The sequence below is a fragment of the Solanum tuberosum genome, unplaced genomic scaffold, assembly GCF_000226075.1.
Source record: "Solanum tuberosum cultivar DM 1-3 516 R44 unplaced genomic scaffold, SolTub_3.0 scf00637, whole genome shotgun sequence".
NCBI lineage: Eukaryota > Viridiplantae > Streptophyta > Magnoliopsida > Solanales > Solanaceae > Solanum > Solanum tuberosum.
The window spans coordinates 183,611-206,354 of NW_006239590.1; the positions used below are offsets into that span (position 1 = coordinate 183,611).

Sequence of the window (22,744 nt, forward strand, 5' to 3'; positions counted from 1 at the left end):
GTAAGAAAGGAACCATGTTTTCCAAAAGAGCCTTTGGGCTAAGTTTTGAGTAATTATCTCAATTAAAGAAAGATGTGTTTAAAGCACTTATGAGTCAAAGTATTTTGGAGTAGTATTGAGCACTGAATTGGGGACACGAGTTTACATTTACTCAACTCTCCATAAGAACTGGGGACACGAGTTCATATTAACTCAACTCTCCATAAGAACCATGCGCCAACATGGGACTTGACGTATCATTCTTTTTAGATGATCACGTAAGATTAGGCTAGTGGATCCACTAAGCAAAAGTAAGGTCCTATATCGATGGCAAGGTATAGGATGGTCCTTTGGCAACGTGAGGTAAAACGTTGTATCATCACTAAGGCTCGTAGTGGTGGTTGTCGGTTAAAGAACCTCCCACAAAAGCTATATTACTTCTATATAAGTAGAGTTGAGTTTGTTATCGTTTTATCCTTAACGAACTAAGTTGTTCACATTGTTTTTACAAGCTTTATATGTATTGCATGTGTCTTATTGCTTTACTTTGAGTCCAGTTATTTATATGAGCCGATCAGAGTCAAGGTAAGTGATCTTTTGTCCTCCTTTCAAGCTTAAGTCGTGGTTTAGCTTTTCCAGCTCGCATACTCGTACATTCCATGTACTGATGCCAGTTGGCCTGCATCGTCTTATGATGCAGATACAGGTACCCCGGATCAGCATCCTGCACGTCGTTGATCCAGCTGAGCACTCCAGAGTCTGTGGTGAGCCTCCTTGCATTTCGGAGGACTCAATTATTTTGTGTACTTAGTTTTGTTCTATTAGGATGTTGCGGGGTCTGTCCCAACATCCATCTCAGTATATTAAAAGGCTTCATAGACAGTCAGTCAGTTAGTATTGAGTCTCTCATCTATGTATTTATGTAAATATTCTATTTTGAGACTCGAGCTGCCTTTTAGCATGTTAAGCATCAGTTGGTTGTTTTATAACCTTTCACTATACTAAGTTGTACTGTTGAGTTAAGTTTCCGCCGAGGTAAGAAAGCCATGCCAAGGGTTCACTTGGGGCCAGCAATGGTCTCCGAGTGCCGGTCCCGCCCAGGGTGTAGGCTCGGGGCGTGACAAGTATGGGATGCCTTTCATACATTCCACAAGTGTGCTTTGAGGTTACTTAGGTGTATGGTTCCCTTATGGTAGGAAAGCTTAAGACTTGACCATGTATATAGGCTATGATTAAGATGACCAAAAAGGGTTACTTGGCTTGGGTGGTATTATGGGATGCTATTCATGCATTGTACATGTATGCTAATCAAATGTAGGGTTTGGAGACTTTAGTGCTATTTGGAGATGGGTTTCTAAGGAGCTAAGGAGTTGAAGATCTTGGTGAGTCCTCATAGCTTCGAGGAAAAAACCCACCATTTCCTTTATGTCTTTTATTTTCATGTTGAGACTATTGTATGGGCTGTGTCCCAAGAGTTTTATTCTAAAGTTGTATTAGATGGTGTGAGACAAAGTATAGAAAGACTTCCGCTTGCTTTTATGAAAATGACTTCGATTGTAAAAAGTTTTTAAATTTTTCGTACTTTTCTATTATCTTATGTTCATGATATGCTAATGGCTTCTATGAGACCCCTTTTGGGATCAAGTACGCCGTGTTACTTCTAGGGTATACCCTTGAGTCGTAACATGTCGTATGGGCTAGGTCCTATTTTATTCAAACATTGTAATAGATGGCTATGGTGAAGACTTAATGTTTAGACTTGTACTTTCGTTTATGAAAATTTTAGACTTGTAATGTGTTTTTACTCTTATTGTTCTATTTCTTATGTTATGAGGACTAAGTAGCTTGTATGGAGTCCTTCGGGGTTCTATACGCCTTGTTACATCTAGGGGTTACCCCTGGGTCGTGATAGAAAACCCTCTAGTTACATTGATCCAATCATATCTTACTCAGATTAGGAGAGTTAATACAGACTATCAAAACTAGATGATTAAATACATAGTGACTTATATAAATTTCATCTAATAGGGAGGAAGGTCTAAGCCAGCACATAAAACTAATACTTCATTACTATTTAATCTTGGTAATCATGGGAGGGACCCCTAGAACCAAATATGACCAAAACTCATATAACGATCCAAGAAAAATTCTTACTAGGTCGTTCTTATGAATCTACCAAATTTCAAATCAATCAGAGTCCTCTTTTTTTTAATTCCAAAACTATGATCGATTTGGTTGAAAACGTTATATGGTCAAAATAGAATTTAAAATCTTTCCGTTTGAAAATTCTTATCACATGACACATATCATCATTTGTGAAATAGATACACAAATCAAGAACAAAGAACAAAATTCTAAAAACTATTTACTTTATCTGAATACCATTCTACAAAAATCAACATGTTTATGAATGCATTGAATAAAAAAATAAAATTCAAAACACACCTCATAGATATCCATGCATCTTGAACAATTTTTTTTGATGAAAAAATGACTACTGATGGAACATACATATGTGGTGTCAGATATTCACTTCAAATTTAGAACAAAAGCCAACTCAGATGGAGAGTATATGTTAATTTAAGTAAAGTGAATATCATTATCCCTAGAGCCATTGATCTAATCTATATTCCTCAGATAGGGAGAGTCAATACAGATAATCAAAACTAGAGATTAAATTTTAATGACTTGTATTAATTTCATCTGATATGGTGGAAGGTCTAAGCCAACACATGAACTTAATAATTCACTAAAATTTAGTCACGAATACCATAGAGAACAATCTCTATTACCACTATATCATAGATGAGTAGTTTTCATTAAAATTAATTTGCAAGATACAAAACAAAATCCAAAAACATCATTTGAACAACCTCAAATTACCAAATCACCGCATAACAATGAGTATTTTAAATTTAATCGTTTCTGACGAACCTACCAAATTTCAGATCAATCAGAGTTCACAAATAATATTTATTTCCAAAGCTATGATCAAATTTAGATTCAACTGATTTAAGGAAAAATAATCAGATTTACATCCTTATCATATATCAGTTCATGTTAACTCATCACGTGTAATCATGTACCACATATAACATAAATAAAATTGATATAAAGGATGTCATTCATACTTAATCATATTTTAATTCCAAAGAATAACTTTAAAATCATTTTAACGACCTCAAAGAATCATAACCACATAGCAATGAATACTTTTTAGGTCTTACTTACCAAATTTCAGGTCAATTGGAGTCTATAAAGAATCTTTATTTCCAAAGTTATGACCAAATTCAAATTCAAGTGATGAATCTTTTTAAGTCACCATGTGTAACCATACTCCAAATTTAACATAAACACCGCTGACATAAAGAAAGATCTTATCATATTCAAATTGAATTTTAATCCGACAAACTATCTAACTCCCATCTAAACTATTTTCGATGGAACCATCAAATTTCAAGTCAATCATAGATCATAAAATTCATGACCACCTAAACTATGTCCAAATTTGAAAAAATAATCTTTCTAGGCATAGTTAAAGATTAAAATAATAATAAAAAAATAAATTTAGATTTTCATTCTCCTTTAATAATTATCTCATGAGCATAAGACATATGTTGTGTCCTTTCTTTACTAAGAAACACAACATCTCCTTATATCAAAATTGTCCTTTCAATTAATACATCTGAAAATTTAAGATATTACATTTTTTCCATCTAGATCGGCGAAAACTTTTAATATCTATTTTCATGAATTAATTAAGTGTTACTAGTATCTCAAGGTAAATTTCCATTCTAGTAAGTAAATATACACCACTAGTATTCACTTAGGACAATTTATACATGATACATTGAGGATATTTTAATGACTAAAATAAATAGATCACTATCGTAAATCTTATTTATTAATCATAATTCTCAATTCATATACTATAATCTCACATATATAATATATTAAGAACTTCTAATTATTCCAAATAAACAAACCACTTAATGGTAACCATCTATTAATTATAATAAACTTCTTAATATATTTACGAGTTAATATATACATTTAAGAAAGAGAAATCCTATTCCCATAAAATCAAGAAAAACTTTCTAATTATTGAAGAAACATGGCACGCATGTGAATTTTAAAATTGTTCTCTTCCGTTGTTAATCAGGCAATAGGCAGTTAAGAGAAGCATATTATTAAATGGAATAAAATTGTAGCAATCTGGACAACAACTGGTGGAAACCATTCAAATTTAATATGTTAAAATCAGCCTTCACATTGCCTAGTTCACATTATCAACAACTTCCTTTGTAATTAAGAAATAAAAACAAATTTAAAATCACACGAGACCAAGCACTAATCCAAGCAATACACGTTTGCAAGTATGGTCAAAGTTAATTTAGCCAAAATTGAAACCAAAATCACAATTGCTTTGATATTGTTCAAATCAGCCTTTAAGTCAATTTAGTTATAAGATTTACCTCTTCTCTTTTACCCAAAATAAAATCACACATAACAAATAAGGTTCAACCAACAGAGACCTTTTCGACTCACTTTTGTTTTCCCAAGTAACCAATTTACTTATAGAGCTACTGCATCACCGACATGTGTTTAAAACATGAATCTTATATATAATCGAACATACATATACATCATCTAGGTTATCTATTTAGACAGAAGCATACCAGAATCTTACTGCTTACATGAATAATAGATAATCAATACCGTTTATGCTAGAACACATAATCTTGCTGAAACTTAATTCGATAAATACCAATTGAAGCGTGAGCAAATACCTTCAAGTCAATCTCCAAGTAAGACAACAACTATGATCTTCAATAGTGATCCCAATTTTACATCTGAACTCTTTCAATACTTGGATGGGCAAGCATGAACAGAAACCTTCAATCTTTCTAGGGTTAGAAGAATCCCTATATATAGAGATTTCTTCCAGTCCAAAGAGGAGAACCAAAACACACATTATTTTTCTTCCAAAAATAACACGCTTGTTTTCTTTTTAAAACCAAATCCAAGCCTGACTCCCCTTTTTTCCTTAGAAATAGGATTCCGAGTTCTAGTTAAATATGGGCACCGTAGGGATCACATAATTAATTACTGAGTATTCCTATTATGGAAATAATTGAAATAATTAATTTGAATTTATTCTTACCATAATAAATTACAAATCATTCCACTAGAAATTCGTAATTGCACTCCTCTATTTATATTTCGAAATTCCCCATTAAACACTACTGTAATTCCCTATGTTAAGATTACAGATACTAATTAATAAATTAAATTACTGACGAATTTAACTCAATGATTAATTTCTTTTAGAGAACTACTTAAGTTATTTCATGTGTCGGATTCATAAATCCACTTGCAAGGTTTGACACGATGAAAACTTATAAGTTTCTCGTAAAGGCATATCAATCAATCTCTATAACGAAACATGGATTGCATCAACTAACTTATTATTTCACCAATATATATTATTATCATCCAATCTATCAGGCATAAAAAGGAGTGAAGGAGTGTAACTGTTTCCTAGAATGTTTCATACCTCCCTGAAGATCAAATGTGGATGTTAATACACCAATTCTCAGGACTCTATTCGATATTTGTTCTTCTACTGAGAGATCGGTGACCTAGGCTCTGATACCAAATTCTCACGGTCCAACTTACCAGGCTGTGCGGACACCTACTCAAACATCTAGATAGAAGAACTCTTACCATCCAATTTAAAACTGTCAATGCAGAAGTAAATGAATATCAGTTTATCACCTTATTTAAATACAAAATTACTCTCAAGTTGATTAAAATAAAAAGCCTTTGAAATTACAAGGGACCCTCCTTAGGAATTACTCTAAGCAGGTACAAGATTAAGATACAACTCCCACCCTAAGGGAAGGATAAGTAGAAATTGTCAAATATTATCATCGTATTCACCTGAGAAACATCATTGTCCCTGCAACAAGACTATGCCAAGTGGCATGAGTAGTATTAGTATATACAACAAGTACTAATAGACATCATTTGTAAATCTGAATCCACCACATAACAACATCTTAATATTCAGAAGAAACATATAACTTGGAGATATATACCCTTGATCTTTAACCACATCCCTTACTACCAAGTAATACCACCTCTGAACACACTTTATCCAAAGCATTCCTACCTCCTTCTTATCATCCTAAACCACAACAATCACAAGTCCAACATTACTAACCATGTATCTTATCATCCTAAACCACAACAATCAATGCATTTAACCATTCAAACTTTGTGTCCAAAGGCCTAAGTATGAAATCTCCCGCAAATCTACGACAAATTATGCATTTTGAGACAGGTCCAACTACTCTATTTAGCCTAGCCAATGTAGACGTCAAGAAACTGCTAAAGAAATATGAACACGAACTTCTAGCTTCATGGGGAGAATCCTTGTGCAAGTGGGTCTTGACCCTATTTGCACTAGAATCCCTTCTCTCTATTGTTCCAAGTTTCGAGCCATCTAAGAGGATTTTTAAAGTAACCCTCATCTGTTTTTACCACTAAAGAGGACTCAATTTATAAAATTGAAGATTTTTAGGTTTTGGTCCCATCAATCCCGCTGTAGGGACCTGGCAAGAGCTATAGTGGAGGCGCCATAGTGAAAAAAAATTCGCTTTGGCGGAATGATGTCAGTCCGAATCAAATTTAAATTCTGAAATTTTTGTCATGTCACCCCAATTTAAATTGGCAGTGTATTTCAAAAAAAATTGAATTTCGCACGAGGTGTCTTTTGAATAACGTCGTAATAGGTCATTACAAGGGTGGGAAGGACTAGTAGATGCGGAAACTAATGATAAAAATGATGGTGATTTTATTTTATAAATTATCTTGGCTAGTATCATTTTTTTATGTTGTTACCTTTCTCAAAGAATAATTTTAATATTTTTTCTATTTATTAGTGATTTATTGAATTTATTAGCAGAATTATTGAAAATTTTATTTTTGCTTATTGTCTTAATAATAAAATTATAAACTAAAGTTATATGAGATATTACACCTCGTAGATTTATGGAACTTACACCTCGTATTTCGGAGCTTACCCCCTCACCTCATGTTGCATAAAACGTCTCACCTCATGCCCCTACGTTTTAAAACACTGTATAAGATATAATAAGAAGGATACAATTAGAAAATATATTATGCTAAAACTCTTTTTTTATTTCACTAGAAACAAAGGAGCTCCAATCAAGTGTATTTTTGTTTGGGAAACTTACATGAATATACTATATTAAAAAAATATTTACCATTTATAGTAATAATATTTTTTTTCACTTGATCACTTTTAATACATTTATAATACTATTTCAATACATATTACAAAGAAAAATTTATTATTCACATATAATGCAAGTTTTATTGATGGATAACACATTTTAATACACTTATAATACAATGTGTCAATTTCTTACCAAACAAGCATAATATATTTTAAAAATAGGTATAATACATATATATTGCATACATAATTCACTTTTAATACATATTGCAGATTTTGCTATGTATTGCTATAAATGATAATAGATAAAAAATATCACTAAAATCAGTAATTATTTATTAAAAGGTACCAATCCAAGTAATTTTTCCTTTTTCTTTTTTTACAAACTTGGGCCAAAAAAAAAAAAAAGATGACAGACGAAAATAAGTAGTCATTAAAAAAAAAAAATACACAATTGCATGCAATTCCATTAGTTTTGTCAAACCTTTTTTATTAGACTAAAAAGAATGAAAATCTACGTTGTTTTTTCCCCAATTATTTTGTCATGATAAGAAAATACACAATTAAAATAAATAATCATTGTATTTAAAGAAGAAACACATAGTTTGTACTTCATTATTTTTTACGAAACAACTTTTATTTGGCTAAAATGATGAGGTTCAGGCTATAGAAGCATCTATTGATGCTTGCATTAGGGTATATGATCTACATGACTACATCACACGTCTTATAAATATAAAGGGCTTTGAGCACTAAATTGTTCTTCTCATAAAATCCGAGTCAAGTTTCTTTTTCAAATTTGTTTGAAAGAAAAAATAGACCGTTAGAAACAAATTAGTTGAAGCAAATCATCATTATACTTATTGCACTTGTATTCCTTGTGGAACCAAACATGTATAATAGGAAAGTGAGATTTGTGAATTTTAATCCCAAAAATAAAAGATGAAAAGTATTTATGGTAACTTTGTTTGTTTAAATTTGAAAAAAAACGAATTTGAATAGGAATCAAATTTAGACCTTATTGTATAAATAGGAGCTTGTTATTGGCATACCCTTCCATACTAAATTATTATTTTTTGTGTTGTGGGGTTTTTGGTTTTATAAAGCTTTTTGATTTTATGAAGCAAGCCAACACTAGAAATTACACCTCAAGTAACTTGTTTCTTTCCTTTTCTTGTTGTTTTGAAATTCTTTAGTTTAATCTCTCTGCCATAATTTTTCTTTTCTTTACATTATTGGTTAATTTTCTAGGCAGAATTTTATGATATGCTTTGATAAGATTCATAATATTTTAATATAAGCCTAAATAATCACGAATTAACTTAACGTGGTTGAAATCCGTCTCAACGGGTCAAGATGAGCTCAATTAAATGCCTTCTACTTTGCCTCTTTCCATGGCACCAATTTCCCGCCAAATTAAAAGTTAGAAACTGCCATTTTTCCCCCAAAATTTCTGCTCTCCTTTCGCCCTAATCTGTGTTTCCTTTGCTGTAACTTCTTTATTTTGTTCGATTCCTATATTCATAATAATCATGTAACGTAAAATTATTTTTTCTAGTAAGGTTTTAAGTTGTGCGTACTTTATAAATTGTAGATTGTAGATGTTTGTGTTAGTGGAAACAACGAGTCCCACAAAGATGTTAGGCAAGAAGAAACTTCATCAGATGGTCGATACTAAATCTCCCTCCACATTTAAGTGCCTAAAAATTGATGCTACCCGCAATTTTCCTGAAAATTGTGGTTCATTTATTTGTCAAAACAATGGAATCAGAGAGATCAACCTGGAATGTCCATCCACTACCAATCCTGTAATAGTCGAGACCACAAGGAATTTTCCTGAGAATTTTGATCCATTTGTTCGTGAGAACAACGAAACCAGAGAGATCAACCCTCCATCCAATACCAGGCCTGTAAGAGTCGAGACTACGAGGAAATTTCCCGAGAATTGTGGTCCATTTAATCGTGAAAACAACAGAACCAGAAAGATCTACCCTGGAATTTCCATCCAATACCAAGCGTGTAAAAGTAGACTCTAGGAGGAGTTTTCTTGAGAATTGTGGCCCCTGTGTTCCTCAAAAGAGGAATGGAAGTGATACTCAAGGCTCTGTTGATGCTGAGAGCAAAAGTTGTTTTGAGGCAAGTGGTGCGCGTCCAAAAGAGACTGGTGGTTCAAGTCATTTAAATACCTCATGTCGACCTACAAATGGAAACCAACCTTTGAAATTGAAAGAAGAAAATCTTATGTATGAAGTCCAAAAGCCGTCAACTGATACAAGAAATACATGTGATTGGTTTATAAAAGATGAGCCTATTGAAAATGGACCAGAATTGCCTGCTAATGTTTCACAAGAAAATCCAATCGAAGCCCGAAATGAACCTAGTAAGAAAACAAGCCAGAGAGTTCACCACGAAGACGTTTCTGACGATGAGTCCAGGAGTTGGGTAGATGATGATGACCTTTCCATTTTAACATGCTCCGAGTGGAACATACTAAGATCAACTCTCAAGGCTCTGAAACTTTTTGATGCCGTATATACTAAACTTTTGCGAGAAGATAAAGCAGAGAAACCTGAAGGACGATCCAAAAGAAATATCCATATAGAGGCAGCAATGACTATGAAAAATCAGAAAAAGTGGGTAAATTGTGAGTGGACTTTTGGACATGTTCCTGGAGTTGAAATTGGGGATCAATTCCGGTTCAGGGCAGAACTTGTTACGATCGGATTACATCACCAAGTTATGAATGGTATCAATTATGTGAATATTGGCAGAAAATATGTTGCAACAAGCATTGTTGATTCTGGTCGGTGCGATAACGAGGCCATATCTTCTGAAACATTCATTTATGTAGGTCAAGGCGGGAATCCAAAAGTATCTGTCAATGCGAGAGTGGAAGATCAAAAGCTTAAAGGGGGTAATCTTGCCTTGAAGAACTCCATGGACATGGGATGTCCGGTGAGGGTTATTTGTGGTCGACAAAGAGTGAATGGTGAAAAGAGTGATATGAGATACATTTACGATGGGCTCTACACTGTGACCAAGTGTTGGGAAGAAATAGCTCCAACTGGAAAATATGTTTTCAAGTTTGAACTAAAAAGAAATCTTGGCCAACCAAAACTTAATCGTGAAATAGTATCACGGCCAACAAGTTTAGTCAAGGTAGATCATTTTCATGTTAACAAGGAAACAAAATCGATTATGCAGTCGGAGTTTGTTGTGGACTATGATGTCTTGCAAGGAAAAGAGAAGATACCGATTCGTGTTGTCAACGCAATAGATGATGAGAGACTCCCATCATTTACTTACATTACCAACATACAATATCCAGATTGGTATTACATCTCTAGGCCTCAAGGTTGCAATTGCACAAGTGGATGCCTGGATTCCGAGCAATGCTCTTGTACTTCTAGGAACGGAGGTGAGATTCCATTCAACACAAGAGGCTCTATTGTTAGAGCACAACCTCTTGTTTATGAGTGTGGCCCATCTTGCAAATGTCCCCCTACTTGCAAAAATAGAATTAGCCAACATGGTCCTCGAGACCATTTGGAGGTTTTCAAGACCGAATCGAGAGGATGGGGCTTGAGGTCACGAGATCATGTCTCATCCGGAAGTTTTATATGTGAATATGTTGGGGAGTTGCTTGATGAAATGGAAGCTGAAAGTAGAATAGATAATGATGAGTACTTGTTTGATGTTGGCAACTATGATGAAGAAATCCCAAAAAGGAATCCTATGCGTAATAATAACCTCAAAGTTGAGTCAGATTCTTTGCGGAGGAAGGATGAAGATGGCTTTACTCTTGACGCGGTAAGATATGGAAATGTTGGAAGATTTATCAACTATAGTTGCTCACCAAACCTTTATGCTCAAAATGTCATGTATTACCATGGTGATAGGAGAGTACCTCATATAATGTTTTTCGCTTCCAAGAGTATTGCTCCATTAGAGGAGTTTACTTATCACTACAACTATGACCATGTTTGTGATAAAAATAGAAATCTGAAGAGAAAGAATTGTAGATGTGGCTCCCGGAAGTGCGAGGCGAGAATGTACTAAAGAACTACTGTTAGTGTGACATTTTAATATTAATAAAAATACATCATATGTCACTTTGGACTCTTCAACTAAATCCGGAGTTGCTTGAGTTATCTAACGTTGTTGGGTTGTTGTATCCTAGAGGGGACAAGTCAAGAGACATATTGTTGGATCAGTGTAGATTATACCACAGTCGGCTAGAATCTCTTTAAAGAGAGCGAGATATTTGTACCTCAGCCTAAAGATTTGTTTATTCATTTTTGTCATTTTATTTTCAATTGTAATTTAATATGTTTGTGGTATATTACACCAACAACTACTAATGTAAAACTATTTCTCTTGACCTGATGTTTGAAGTATAATTTTATGATCTTTGTGCACTTGTTATTCCATTTACGTTTAATTGTGCATAAACTTTGGGGGAAAGTACCTATTTCAGTGATGCCTATTGCCTTCGTCTTATTCAAACGTTATTGACAGAATGCCTTCAATCTAGTCTTGAAGCAAGGAACCAATCGGCATGCTTAACATAATTTCCTGTTTGTTATGACTGTTATTTGGTTTTGAATGTAGAACAACTTAAATGGTTGCATAATCACATTTGGGAGTTAATACTTATTTGTTGTAGACTTGCTGAAATAAGGCTTACTTACCACCAGGCTGGACCAAAATCCTAACATTTATCTTTAATGCAAATGTCTATTTTCCTATCAAGTGATGAAATTTGTACATGATTGCAACACTTTGGGAAATCTTAGTGAATTATGACATCTGCTTCTACATACTAATCAACTTGCCACTGAACCAAAGAGAGCATGGGTTGAGATTCTTCAATTCTTTGGCGTACTATAGAATGTTTGCTATATCTTTGCTAAATTCATTTTTTAGAAGGTGTAATACCGAGTGGTGGTGTGTTTGCAAATTTCACTCTCGCGAACAAAGGTCTACGCGGAATGCACATATGGAGATTCCCGCTTGCCCTATTGTTACTCATGTGGTTATTTCATCCTTCCTGATATTCTTATATTGGTTTCAATTTGGATAATCAAACGGTAGAAAAAAGAAAACTCCAAAGATGTGGAAAAGGTACGCACCGATAGATCAAGACTCATCAATTAATTTCTTATCACAAGATTCAATGAGCAACAAATAATTTTGATGAATCCAATTTGAATTGGTGAGGGAGGTTGTACAAAGGCCATAAAGGTTGTGGATTTGGCTGTGGCAATCCAAGTAAAAAAAAACTACGGTGACTTAAGTGTTTTACTTCGAGCCCCGGTTTGAAATTGCTATTGGAACGCGAAGTGCTTTTTTGAGAAAAAAAACACTTACTTTGATAAATTAAGTGTTTGGCTAATTCTTAAAATTGTTTTTAAATAGAAGCAGAAGCAGTTTTTCTGTTGTTGGGAAGAAGTTAAGAAACAGAAGTAGCAGAAATAGAAAATTATTTTTTTTAATACTAAAATATCTCTTACATCTATACATATTTATCAATATATCTCTTATTAATTAATTAACATATCTCATAATTTGGTTGATTTTTATTCAAGAATTTTATTTTTTATTTTTTATTTTTATATAATAATTTTTTTACTATTTGTGTTTTATATTATTATTTATATATCATATTGTATATATTACTTCATGTATTATTTTACAAAATTAGAAATAAAAGTAACAACGATATTTTCGTAGGATTAAAAAAGAGAAAAAATAACAATTAAAGATTCAGACTCTCCCAAAACAAGTAACAAATAACAATTTTTTCTTTTCTTACTTTCCATATTATTTTATTTTAATTTGATTTTTTTAAAACTTCAAAGTATTATAACAAAAAAATGATAATAGCTAAGATTGAATCCAAAAAAATAGGTAATAAATAACAAAAAGATTCTTCTATTCAATATTTTTCAACAATATTTATATACGTATAATATTGATTGAAAATTTGAATATGTACATTTTAAATAATTAAATTAAAAATGTAATTAAAGTGTTTGTATTAAATGTTTAAAATAGTTTCTCTTTATAAAATAATCTTAATATTAAAAGCACATTGATACTTGTCATTTTTAGTAATTTGACTCTCAAAAGCATTTTTTAAAGAAAATTAACCAAACACAAATTGATTATCAAAAGCACTTTTCAAATGAATTTGTCCAACACAAATTTTTTTTTTTTAAAAAAAAGAACTACTCCTTTTAAAAGAACACTTCTAAAAATAAGTAGTTTTTAGCAGCAATGTCCAAAAACTCTTAAATTAGAATTAGTAATTATGGTAACTTGTTGGTTTAAAGAGTCCCAATTTGAATAGAATGAAATGCATACACCCTCCATCCCAATTTATGTGCCACTTTTTGAATTTTGAGATTCAAACAAGTCTATGTTTGAACGTAAATTTTTCCTATATCTTTTAATTATTTTGAATTGTCAATTATTGTGACTTATAGTACTTTACGTAGTTTTAAAATATATAAATTTCATTTCAAAAAATTGAAGATTCCATGTGCAAATTTCTGGTCAAACTTAAGTTGTTTGACTCTCGAAAAATGAAAAGTGTCACATAAATTAGGACAGAGAGTATTTTATTGTACGTTCACTTTATTTTTAGAGTTTAACTAATACCACTGTCCGTAGAAACTTTATTTTACGCAAGCATATAAGTTTAATAGATAATAAGCTAAGAGCTAATTACCACAATATTTTCTTAAAATTACTTCCTTGATTAATTACTAGTTATTCTACAGAGAATGTAGAATTATACTTTTTTTTTAAAAGTAGTTTTTGGTCTCAATTTATGTGTGATGTTTGGATTTTAATAACTAAACGAGTTCTCTTTATTCTAATTGTTTATGTGCATGTTAAATATGTTTGATTGTTAATTATTATAACTTATACTAAAAAAAAATTCATAATTTTCAAATATATAAATTTTATTTCAAAAAAATAAATAAATATAATATTAATTACATAATCAAATTTTTTTTTTAAAATGAATTTTACGAAGTGAAAAGTATCAAAAATTTGAAACATTAAAAATACTATATTATAGAATAGTGATAGTGATTGTTTAGGTTTTATTTTGATGATTGCTTTGAAGGTTGATGCTGCTAATTGATTCAAATTTCAAGGGATCCTATAATTCAAATTCGATGTTAGAGTAGATATTGACATGTATAAAAATAATATATTATTGAATCCTTCCTAATTTTGGTAAAAAAGTCACAACGCTAAAAATAAAATGGTAGAGTAAATATAAAGTCCTAGTTACCTTTTATAACTATTGTTCTTATTTTTAATTTGAATATAAAAATAATTAAAACTTATCTATAATAGGTTTAAAGTACTTGCTTGTGTAAAAAATAATTTTCACGAGATTGGTATTGGCATACCCTCTGTATCGTTTCAATTTTATCGGATGTCCCCGAAGGAACGTTATACCCTTGCTCGATACTAATATTTTAGCTTTGAAAAGTGTTTGATATTATGAAGCCAGCCAACCCTTGAAATCACACCTTCAAGTAAGTTGTTTCTTTTTCTTGGAGTTTTGAAATTCTTTAGTTTAATCTATCTGGGATAAAAAAAAATTATTTTGATGTGTTAGTTAATTTTGTAGCCACAAATCACAATTTTATGATATGCTTCGATTAAAATTCATAGTATCTAAATAGATGTATGTGGAGATTTTGATATGTAGATTAAGTGGCACCCGAAATACACAAATAAGTCTCGGGTGCCATGATTTAGTGTTGCATCTGGGGCGTTCTTCCGTGCCCTGAGTCCGAATTCGGATCCTTGGAGAGCACTAAGATTGTTTTCCCCTGCATCTTCTTGGCCTCGGCTAATTAGGGTGTCTAACATATTGGATCGGACCGAACTGATTTTCATGAGGACCAGTCCTGCCCGTATAGAGGGGCAGGATTGGGCAGGTCCTACAATAGATTAACCTGCACGGATCCATTTGGGGTGCCGATGGATTGCGACCAGTAAACCTAGTAATCGGCCCGGGCTGGTTTGGTCCGGCGTAATGCTAACTTAAAGTTAGCATATTTTACCAGTATTAATTAATTAAAATTACTAAATTTTAATTAAGTTTAAGAATATTATTTTAAAATAAATTGGACCAGCCTGGTCTAGTCCTCATAGACCTAAATAAACTCGAATTAACCCATCTTGGTGGAAACTCGTCTCCCCAACCCATACCCAAGACCTATGGTTATCAAAATGTACTCAAATATAGATAATTTGCCTCAAAATTTTATAGATTGGACTCAAGATAATTTAAATTTAATCAAACTCAACTTATTGTAGTCTTAACTCATTTTAAAATGATCTTCAATTGAGCTTAATTTAATCTCCAATTCAACCTGTCTTAAGACACTTTATTTGCATTGGTGCAGTAAATTGATTGGTTAATGACCCACCTAATAGCTAGTAGGGTTGAAATATGGGTATAGTTTGAAATAATTACATATTATCTCACCAATTTATAATTTTGTACTAGATTTCAAATCAGATACATTACTCCTTCAAATTTCCCCCTTCGCTCTATTTCTTTCTTTCATCTCTCTACTCCCTCCCCCCCCCCTTCCTTTCTTCTCTCTCTCCCCCTCTTTTTTGCTTTCTTCCCCTCCCCTCTCTGTATGCACGGATTCACTGATGAATATAGAAGTGCATCTTTTTTCTTCTTTTTTTTTATGACAAGGGAAACCCGCAGCCACTACCCTTTGGGTGTGCACAGGGTAAAACCCCCGCTCCTATGCAATAGCTCGCAAACCACATAGGAGAGGTAAATCGCACTAGGCAAGCCTGGTGCGACGAGCTCGACCCAAAAGGCAAACCCCTTGCTTTCGCTGGCAAGGGGTTTCGAACTTGAGACTTCCAACATGGAAGTCCCAAGCTCAAACCACTGGGCCACCCCGAAGGGTAGAAGTGCATCTTTTTTGTACAAGATACATTGTAAAATATATATATACAAAGGGAGAGAGACTAGTAAGAGAGTCAACATGCATTTATGATACCAAATATGTTCTGACATACAAATACACAGGTAGAGAGGTGTTTGATACCAAATATATTTTGAAATACATAGAGGCGAGGGAGAGAGGCACAACAGGGCGGAGATACATTATACTAAGAGTAAGAGTGGCCACGCGGACACCCTTCGTTGTAAAAATTACACCATATATATAAGTAAAATGATACTTAAAATAATTAAATAAGACAATTTGAACACTCTTAAAACCACAAAGTTGTGTAGCCTAGTGGTTCCAGATGCTCAGGAAAGCTGAGGCTGAGGGATCAACATGTGCGCAAGTTTGATTCCCCGTTCAAACTAATATTATCTTTCAAAATAATTTTTAATTAGAGACCTACAACTTAAAAGTTTAAGAAAGAAAAACAAAATTAGTAGCCAATTGGATTTTTGATTGATTTGACTTTTTTTCTGTTCATTAAAATTTTAAATAAAATTTCAAAGTAATATTTAATTTAAAGTTAATAAGCAAATCCTATTTATTTTTACTATAAAGCTACTATTGATTCTACTCTATATTTTTTTCATGTCTAGTTGTTATTGTTATCCTCACCAGAGGTTGGTAAAAGTGATTTCACTCTAAGCTGAATTTTCTCTTTTTCTTTTCTTTCTCTATGTGTTCACTTCCAATTAAATTAAGCATAAACATTGAAACTAAATATTATGTAGTTTGTTTTTTTTTTAAATTACATTTAAAAAAATAATTAATAATATTACGTAGTTTGATTTACAAAAAAATAGTGGACTTATTCGTCAATTTTTCTTTTACCTATGCGATTTATGGGCACCTTTCGTGAAATTTCTGGGTCCACCACTAGAGTCTGTGTATCCTAGATACATGCAAATCACTAATGAATATAGTGTATCTGGAACAATTTACACCGTACCTGTATTTGGAAAGAAAAAGGTATGGAAGTCAATTTTCTAAATTGATGTGAACTACGTAATTAGGACCTAAACTAGTGGATTTTGTGTTGTTTGTTCATAAAATTATTATTTATCTTTATTATGGCTATAAATAATATATCAAATAAAAAGATATATTTTCGAAAATATTTCTCATGGATCAATTTAGGTCATATATCAACCCAAATTTTGGGATCAAATGGATTGGATTAGGCTAATAAATGAGCGGGTAATTAATCAGTCCTAACTTGAGAATCTCTGCTCTCATTTAGCATCAATGTGAGTTTCGTTACTCTCCTTCATTGCTTGTTATGTGGTATCCTTTGCTGTTACTCTTTTTTTTTGTTTGATTCGTACATTCATAATGCCTTGTTTTGTTAGATGTTAATAATCATGTAAAGTAGTATTTGTTTTTATAGTAGAATTGCTTTTTTCTAGTAAGGGTTTTAAGTTGTGCATACTTTATAAATTGTAGATGTCTGTGTTAGCGGAAACGAGTCCCTCAGAGATGTTAGGGAAGAAGAAACTTCATCAGATGGTTGATACTAAATCTCCCTCCACATTTAAGCGCCTAAAAGTTGATGCTACCCGCAATTTTCCTGAAAATTGTGGTCCATTTGTTCATGAAAACTACGGAACCAGAGAGATCTACCCGGAATTTCCATCAGCTACCAAGCTTGTAAAAGTCAATGCTACAAGGAATTTTCCTGAGAATTGTGGCCCATGTGTTCTTCAAAAGAAGAATGAACGCGACACTCAATGCTCCGCTAATGCTGAGATCGAAAGTTGTTCTGAAGTTGAAATGAATGTGGTTGAGTTAGGTGACCCTTTAAGTGTTTTTGTGCCAAAAGATATGCAATTTGATTTGGCTGCAGCTGGTGCGTGTGAAAAAGAGGGCGGTGATTCGAGTCATTTGAATACCTCATGTCAACCTACTACTAATGGAAATCATGTTTTGAAGACGAAAGAAGAAAATCTTATGTATGATGACTCAACTCAATTGAATGAAGTCTTGGTAAATCAGGTTCTCCAAAAGCCATCAACTGATACAGGTAATACATGTGATTGGTTTATAAAAGGCTATCCTATTGAAAATGGACCAGAATTGCCTGCTATTGTGTCACAAGAAAATCTAATTGACGGTCGAAATGATGAACCTAGAAAGGAAACAAACAAGAGAGTTCAGTACAAAGAAGTTGCTGACGATGAATCCAGGAGTCAGGTAGATAGTTCATCCTGCTCCGAGTCGAACTCACAAAAATCAGGTGACAAGACCCCAAGTGCCGGTAAGAAAGGGGGAAAGGGTGAGATCGTGCAGGAAGAAGCAGTGAAGTGTCCCGAACCCCTACACACGTGCAAGGTTATTTTTGAAGATGAATCTGCGGTCATGAAGAAGCAAATAAATCTCGGAGTTTCTCAAGAAGATTTAAGGAATTCTGATGTACTGTGTGGTGCTTCTGGTCATGGATTGTTAACTGAATATGAACATATTCAGAAAGTGAAAGAAGTCAAAGAGACTCTGAAACTTTTTGATGACGAATATACTAAACTTTTGCAAGAAGATAAAGCAGAGAAACATGAAGGACGGTCCAAAAGAAGAATCCATATAGAGGCAGCAATGAATTTGAAAAAACAGAAAAAGTGGGTAAATTGTGAGTGGACTTTTGGACATGTTCCTGGAGTTCAAATTGGGGATCAATTCAGGTTCAGGGCATAACTTGTTGCGATCGGACTACATAACCAATTTATTAAGGGTATCAACTATGTGACTATTGGCAGAAAAGATGTTGCATCTAGCATTGTTGATTCTGGTCGGTACGACAACGAGGCCATATCTTCTGAAACATTCATTTATGTAGGTCAAGGCGGAAATCCAAAGGTATCTCTTAATGGAAGAGTGGAAGGTCAAAAGCTTGAAGGGGGTAATCTTGCGTTGAAGAACTCCATGGACTTGGGATATCCGGTGAGGGTTATTTGTAGTCGACAAAGACTGAATAGTGAAAAGAGTGATTTAAGATACATTTACGACGGGCTCTACACCGTGACCAAGTGTTGGGAAGAAAGAGCTCCAACTGAAAAATATATTTTCAAGTTTGAACTGAAAAGAAATCTTGGCCAACCAAAACTTACTCGTGAACTAGTGTCACGGCCAGCAAAGTTAGTCAAGGTAAATCATTCTTGTGTTAATAAGGCAACAAAATCCATTATGCAGTCGGAGTTTGTTGTGGACTATGATGTCTCGCAAGGAAAAGAGAAGATACCGATCCATGTTGTCAATGCAATAGATGATGAGAAACTCCCACCATTTACTTACATTACCAACATGCAATATCCAGATTGGTATTATATCTCTAGGCCTCAAGGTTGCAATTGCACAAGTGGATGCTTGGATTCCGAGCAATGCTCTTGTGCTTCTAGGAATGGAGGTGAGATTCCATTCAACACAAGAGGCTCTATTGTTAGAGCACAACCTCTTGTTTATGAGTGTGGTCCATCTTGCAAATGTCCCCCTTCCTGCAAAAATAGAGTTAGCCAACATGGACCTCGATACCATTTGGAAGTTTTCAAGACCGAATCGAGAGGATGGGGTTTGAGGTCACGAGATCATGTCTCATCCGGAAGTTTTATATGTGAATATGTTGGGGAGTTGCTTGATGAAAAGGAAGCTGAAAATAGAATAGATCATGATGAGTACTTGTTTGATATTGGCAACTATGATGAAGAAATCCCCAAAAGGAATGTTGCGCGTAGTAATAACCTTAAAGTTGAGTCAAATTCTTTGATGAGGAAGGATGAAGATGGCTTTACCCTTGATGCGTTAAGATATGGGAATGTTGGAAGATTTATCAACCATAGTTGCTCACCAAACCTTTATGCTCAAAATGTCATGTATTACCATGGTGATAAGAGAGTACCACACATAATGTTTTTCGCTTCTGAGAGTATTGCTCCATTAGAGGAGCTTACTTATCACTACAACTACCATATTGACCATGTTTATGATAAAAATGGTGATGTGAAGAGAAAGAATTGTAGATGTGGCTCCCGTAAGTGCGAAGGGAGAATGTACTGAAGAACTACTCATGTAAGACTATTCTTCTTGACATGATATTCGAAGTATGATTTTTATTATCCTTGTGCACTTGTCATATCAACATTTTGATCCCTTGTTATTCCATTTATGTTTAATTGTGCAAACCTTGATCTCTTGAAACATTCATTATGCTTAATTTCCTACTTTTTATGACATTTGTTTGGTCTTAGATTAAATGGTTGTATAACCACATGAGGGAGTTAATACTTATTCGGCCTCTTAGGTTTAGACCAAAATCCTTTGAAGAGACATTTATCTATACCGCAAATGTCTATTTTCCTATCAAGTAGTGAACTTTGTACACGATTGCAACAATATTGCAATTGATAAGTAAAATTCTTCATTGAATCATGATATGATTGTTCAGTTAATGTTTTTTTCTGATTCTCTTCAGTCTTTGTCATGTATGATTATGGTTGTCTGAATCTATCGAGTGATTTGTTTAATCTTGTTTCTACAGCCTGAAATTTCGAACTACTTATCAGCGGATGATTTTTTTCGTGGACTAGTAGCAACGAATACCAGCTTGTCACATGGTTGTATTAAGGAACTGAATTTTTCTAGTTCAGCTTAGCTCTTGTTGATTAATGAACTCAGTTGTTTTGTAGCTACATTTTCGGCTTATTCTATTTTGCAAAGTTTGGACAGCTATTACTTTCAGTTCCTTATTTCGTGCATCAAGCACTTGAACAAAAGAGAAAATAACAGTTCTTTTGCAAGCATTTGCTTTGCAGCTGTTGTTTTCTAGACCTTTTTTTTCTAGCATCTCTGTATAAACTTAGTGTAGTTTACAATTTATTCGTTAGGTGTTGTTTGGTATGCTATTATAGTCTTGAGATTAAATCGTTTGACTAACTTATCCCATCTCTGGGGTTGGGATAAAATAATCTGAAGTTTAATGGGATAAGGTGGGATATCTAGGATTAAGTTTGAGATTAGATTTATACTGTGTTTCGTTGACGGATAAATTTACACAGTATAATCTAAACCTATACTTAATTCTGGGATATCCCATCAAGTTTCATAAAGTGGAGTATCTTTCTTAAAGGAACAAATTTATTAGCGAAAGTTTCTCCTCTCCGCTCCCCTCCCCTCCTCACCTCTCCTCTAAGTGATTACACACACCACACGTCTTATAAACAGAGTCAAGCACGTAATGCACATTTACTTGTTTCTCGTTCTGGCATTCTTCACTCTATTCCTTGTTCTCGGGTCCCATGGAACCTCTATTAATAGTCATGTTAGCTTTCTTTCAGCTTGCATTTACATAGAAAGATCATGGTGTTCTTCCAACATATATAATGAAGGAGTTCAACTAATTAGTATGCAGGATTGAAGCAACTGAATTCAATCTCCAAACTCCATAACATAAGATAACGAGATAAAGTCGAGTTTCCAGTGATAGTAATTGTGAATGAGCAAACTTCTATTAACTGCCTAAGCAAAAAAGATTTATGGTAATATTGACTGCTAGAGCAAAAAGATTTTATAACTTGCATCAGAAAAGTGGCTACATATGTTGACAAAACAGTAAAAGATGGTTTCAGGATCTATAAAGTTTTCCAGACAGAACAAATCAACAAAACTATAACTATAATGTTTACACTTTAATTTTTTAAGTCTGCTTTGACATACAAGTTCATTAGCATTCTTTCGGTATAAATCTAACTCAATTGTTACACTAACTGTCATAAGTGGCACCCATACTAAACAATCTGGTGGAAGAACCAAGTCTAACCCGAAACCAACCCAATATTATTTAAAAGAAAACAATTCATCATAGATAAGGTAAAACAGTTTAGTTGGCTAGAGAATTGACTCCCCATAAACTCAACCCAATAGCGAAAACATCTAAATGCGGAAATAAACCCTTAAGATCTGAGAGTCACCATATCAAAACTCTAAAACAGTCAAATTAGGGATGCAACACCGAAAGCTAAACATAAACTAAAGTTTGTAGTCTGTGTCCGAACAAATAGACAAGAAAGTGTAGAAGAATTCATGGAAGTCTGAACGACAAAGCTCACCCTAGGACTCGAAATAAGATGTCTCTCAACTGAGGTCTCGGATAAGCCGCTGGAAGATTCGTTACACCAACAAAAAAGAAACAAGTGCAGTAGCAGTACACAAATCACTGTGTACGGGTAGGATCACGCAGCCAATCCAATATATGAATGAAAAAAGTTCACCACCAAATAGTAACACAGAACAATGCAGAATATAGCAACAATTATCAACCACACATAGACTCCAGTCACATGCCATGAAGCAACAATACATGAATCAACGAAATGCATAAAACATGTCTCGATCACATGATCAAAATGCAAATGTTCGGTGCTCTCATGAAATCTCAAACACATACATGGTCCTCTCACTGAACTCAAACCAAACTGTCAGTATCATACCAAGTGTGGTATCCAAGCTA

The 22,744-nt window shown here is 33.6% G+C and overlaps 3 protein-coding genes across 3 annotated transcripts; all 3 read left to right on the plus strand.

Moving 5' to 3' along the window:
* Nucleotides 1-9,779: 9,779 nt before the first annotated feature.
* Nucleotides 9,780-11,302, plus strand: LOC102592451 (histone-lysine N-methyltransferase, H3 lysine-9 specific SUVH6-like). The gene has a single exon (XM_015305041.1). The coding sequence runs from the start codon at nt 9,854-9,856 to the stop codon at nt 11,300-11,302; it is 1,449 nt and encodes a 482-aa protein (XP_015160527.1). The 5' UTR covers nt 9,780-9,853.
* Nucleotides 11,303-17,707: 6,405 nt separating this feature from the next.
* LOC102591114 (uncharacterized) lies at nt 17,708-20,301 on the plus strand. The gene has a single exon (XM_015305038.1). It carries the CDS (start codon nt 17,731-17,733, stop codon nt 18,937-18,939), a length of 1,209 nt encoding a protein of 402 aa, XP_015160524.1. The 5' UTR covers nt 17,708-17,730; the 3' UTR covers nt 18,940-20,301.
* Nucleotides 19,007-20,781, plus strand: LOC107058855 (histone-lysine N-methyltransferase, H3 lysine-9 specific SUVH5-like). Its single transcript, XM_015305042.1, has 3 exons — nt 19,007-19,037; nt 19,082-20,269; nt 20,711-20,781. The coding sequence occupies exons 1-3, from the start codon at nt 19,007-19,009 to the stop codon at nt 20,779-20,781; spliced, it is 1,290 nt and encodes a 429-aa protein (XP_015160528.1).
* The last annotated feature ends 1,963 nt before the right edge of the window (nt 20,782-22,744 follow it).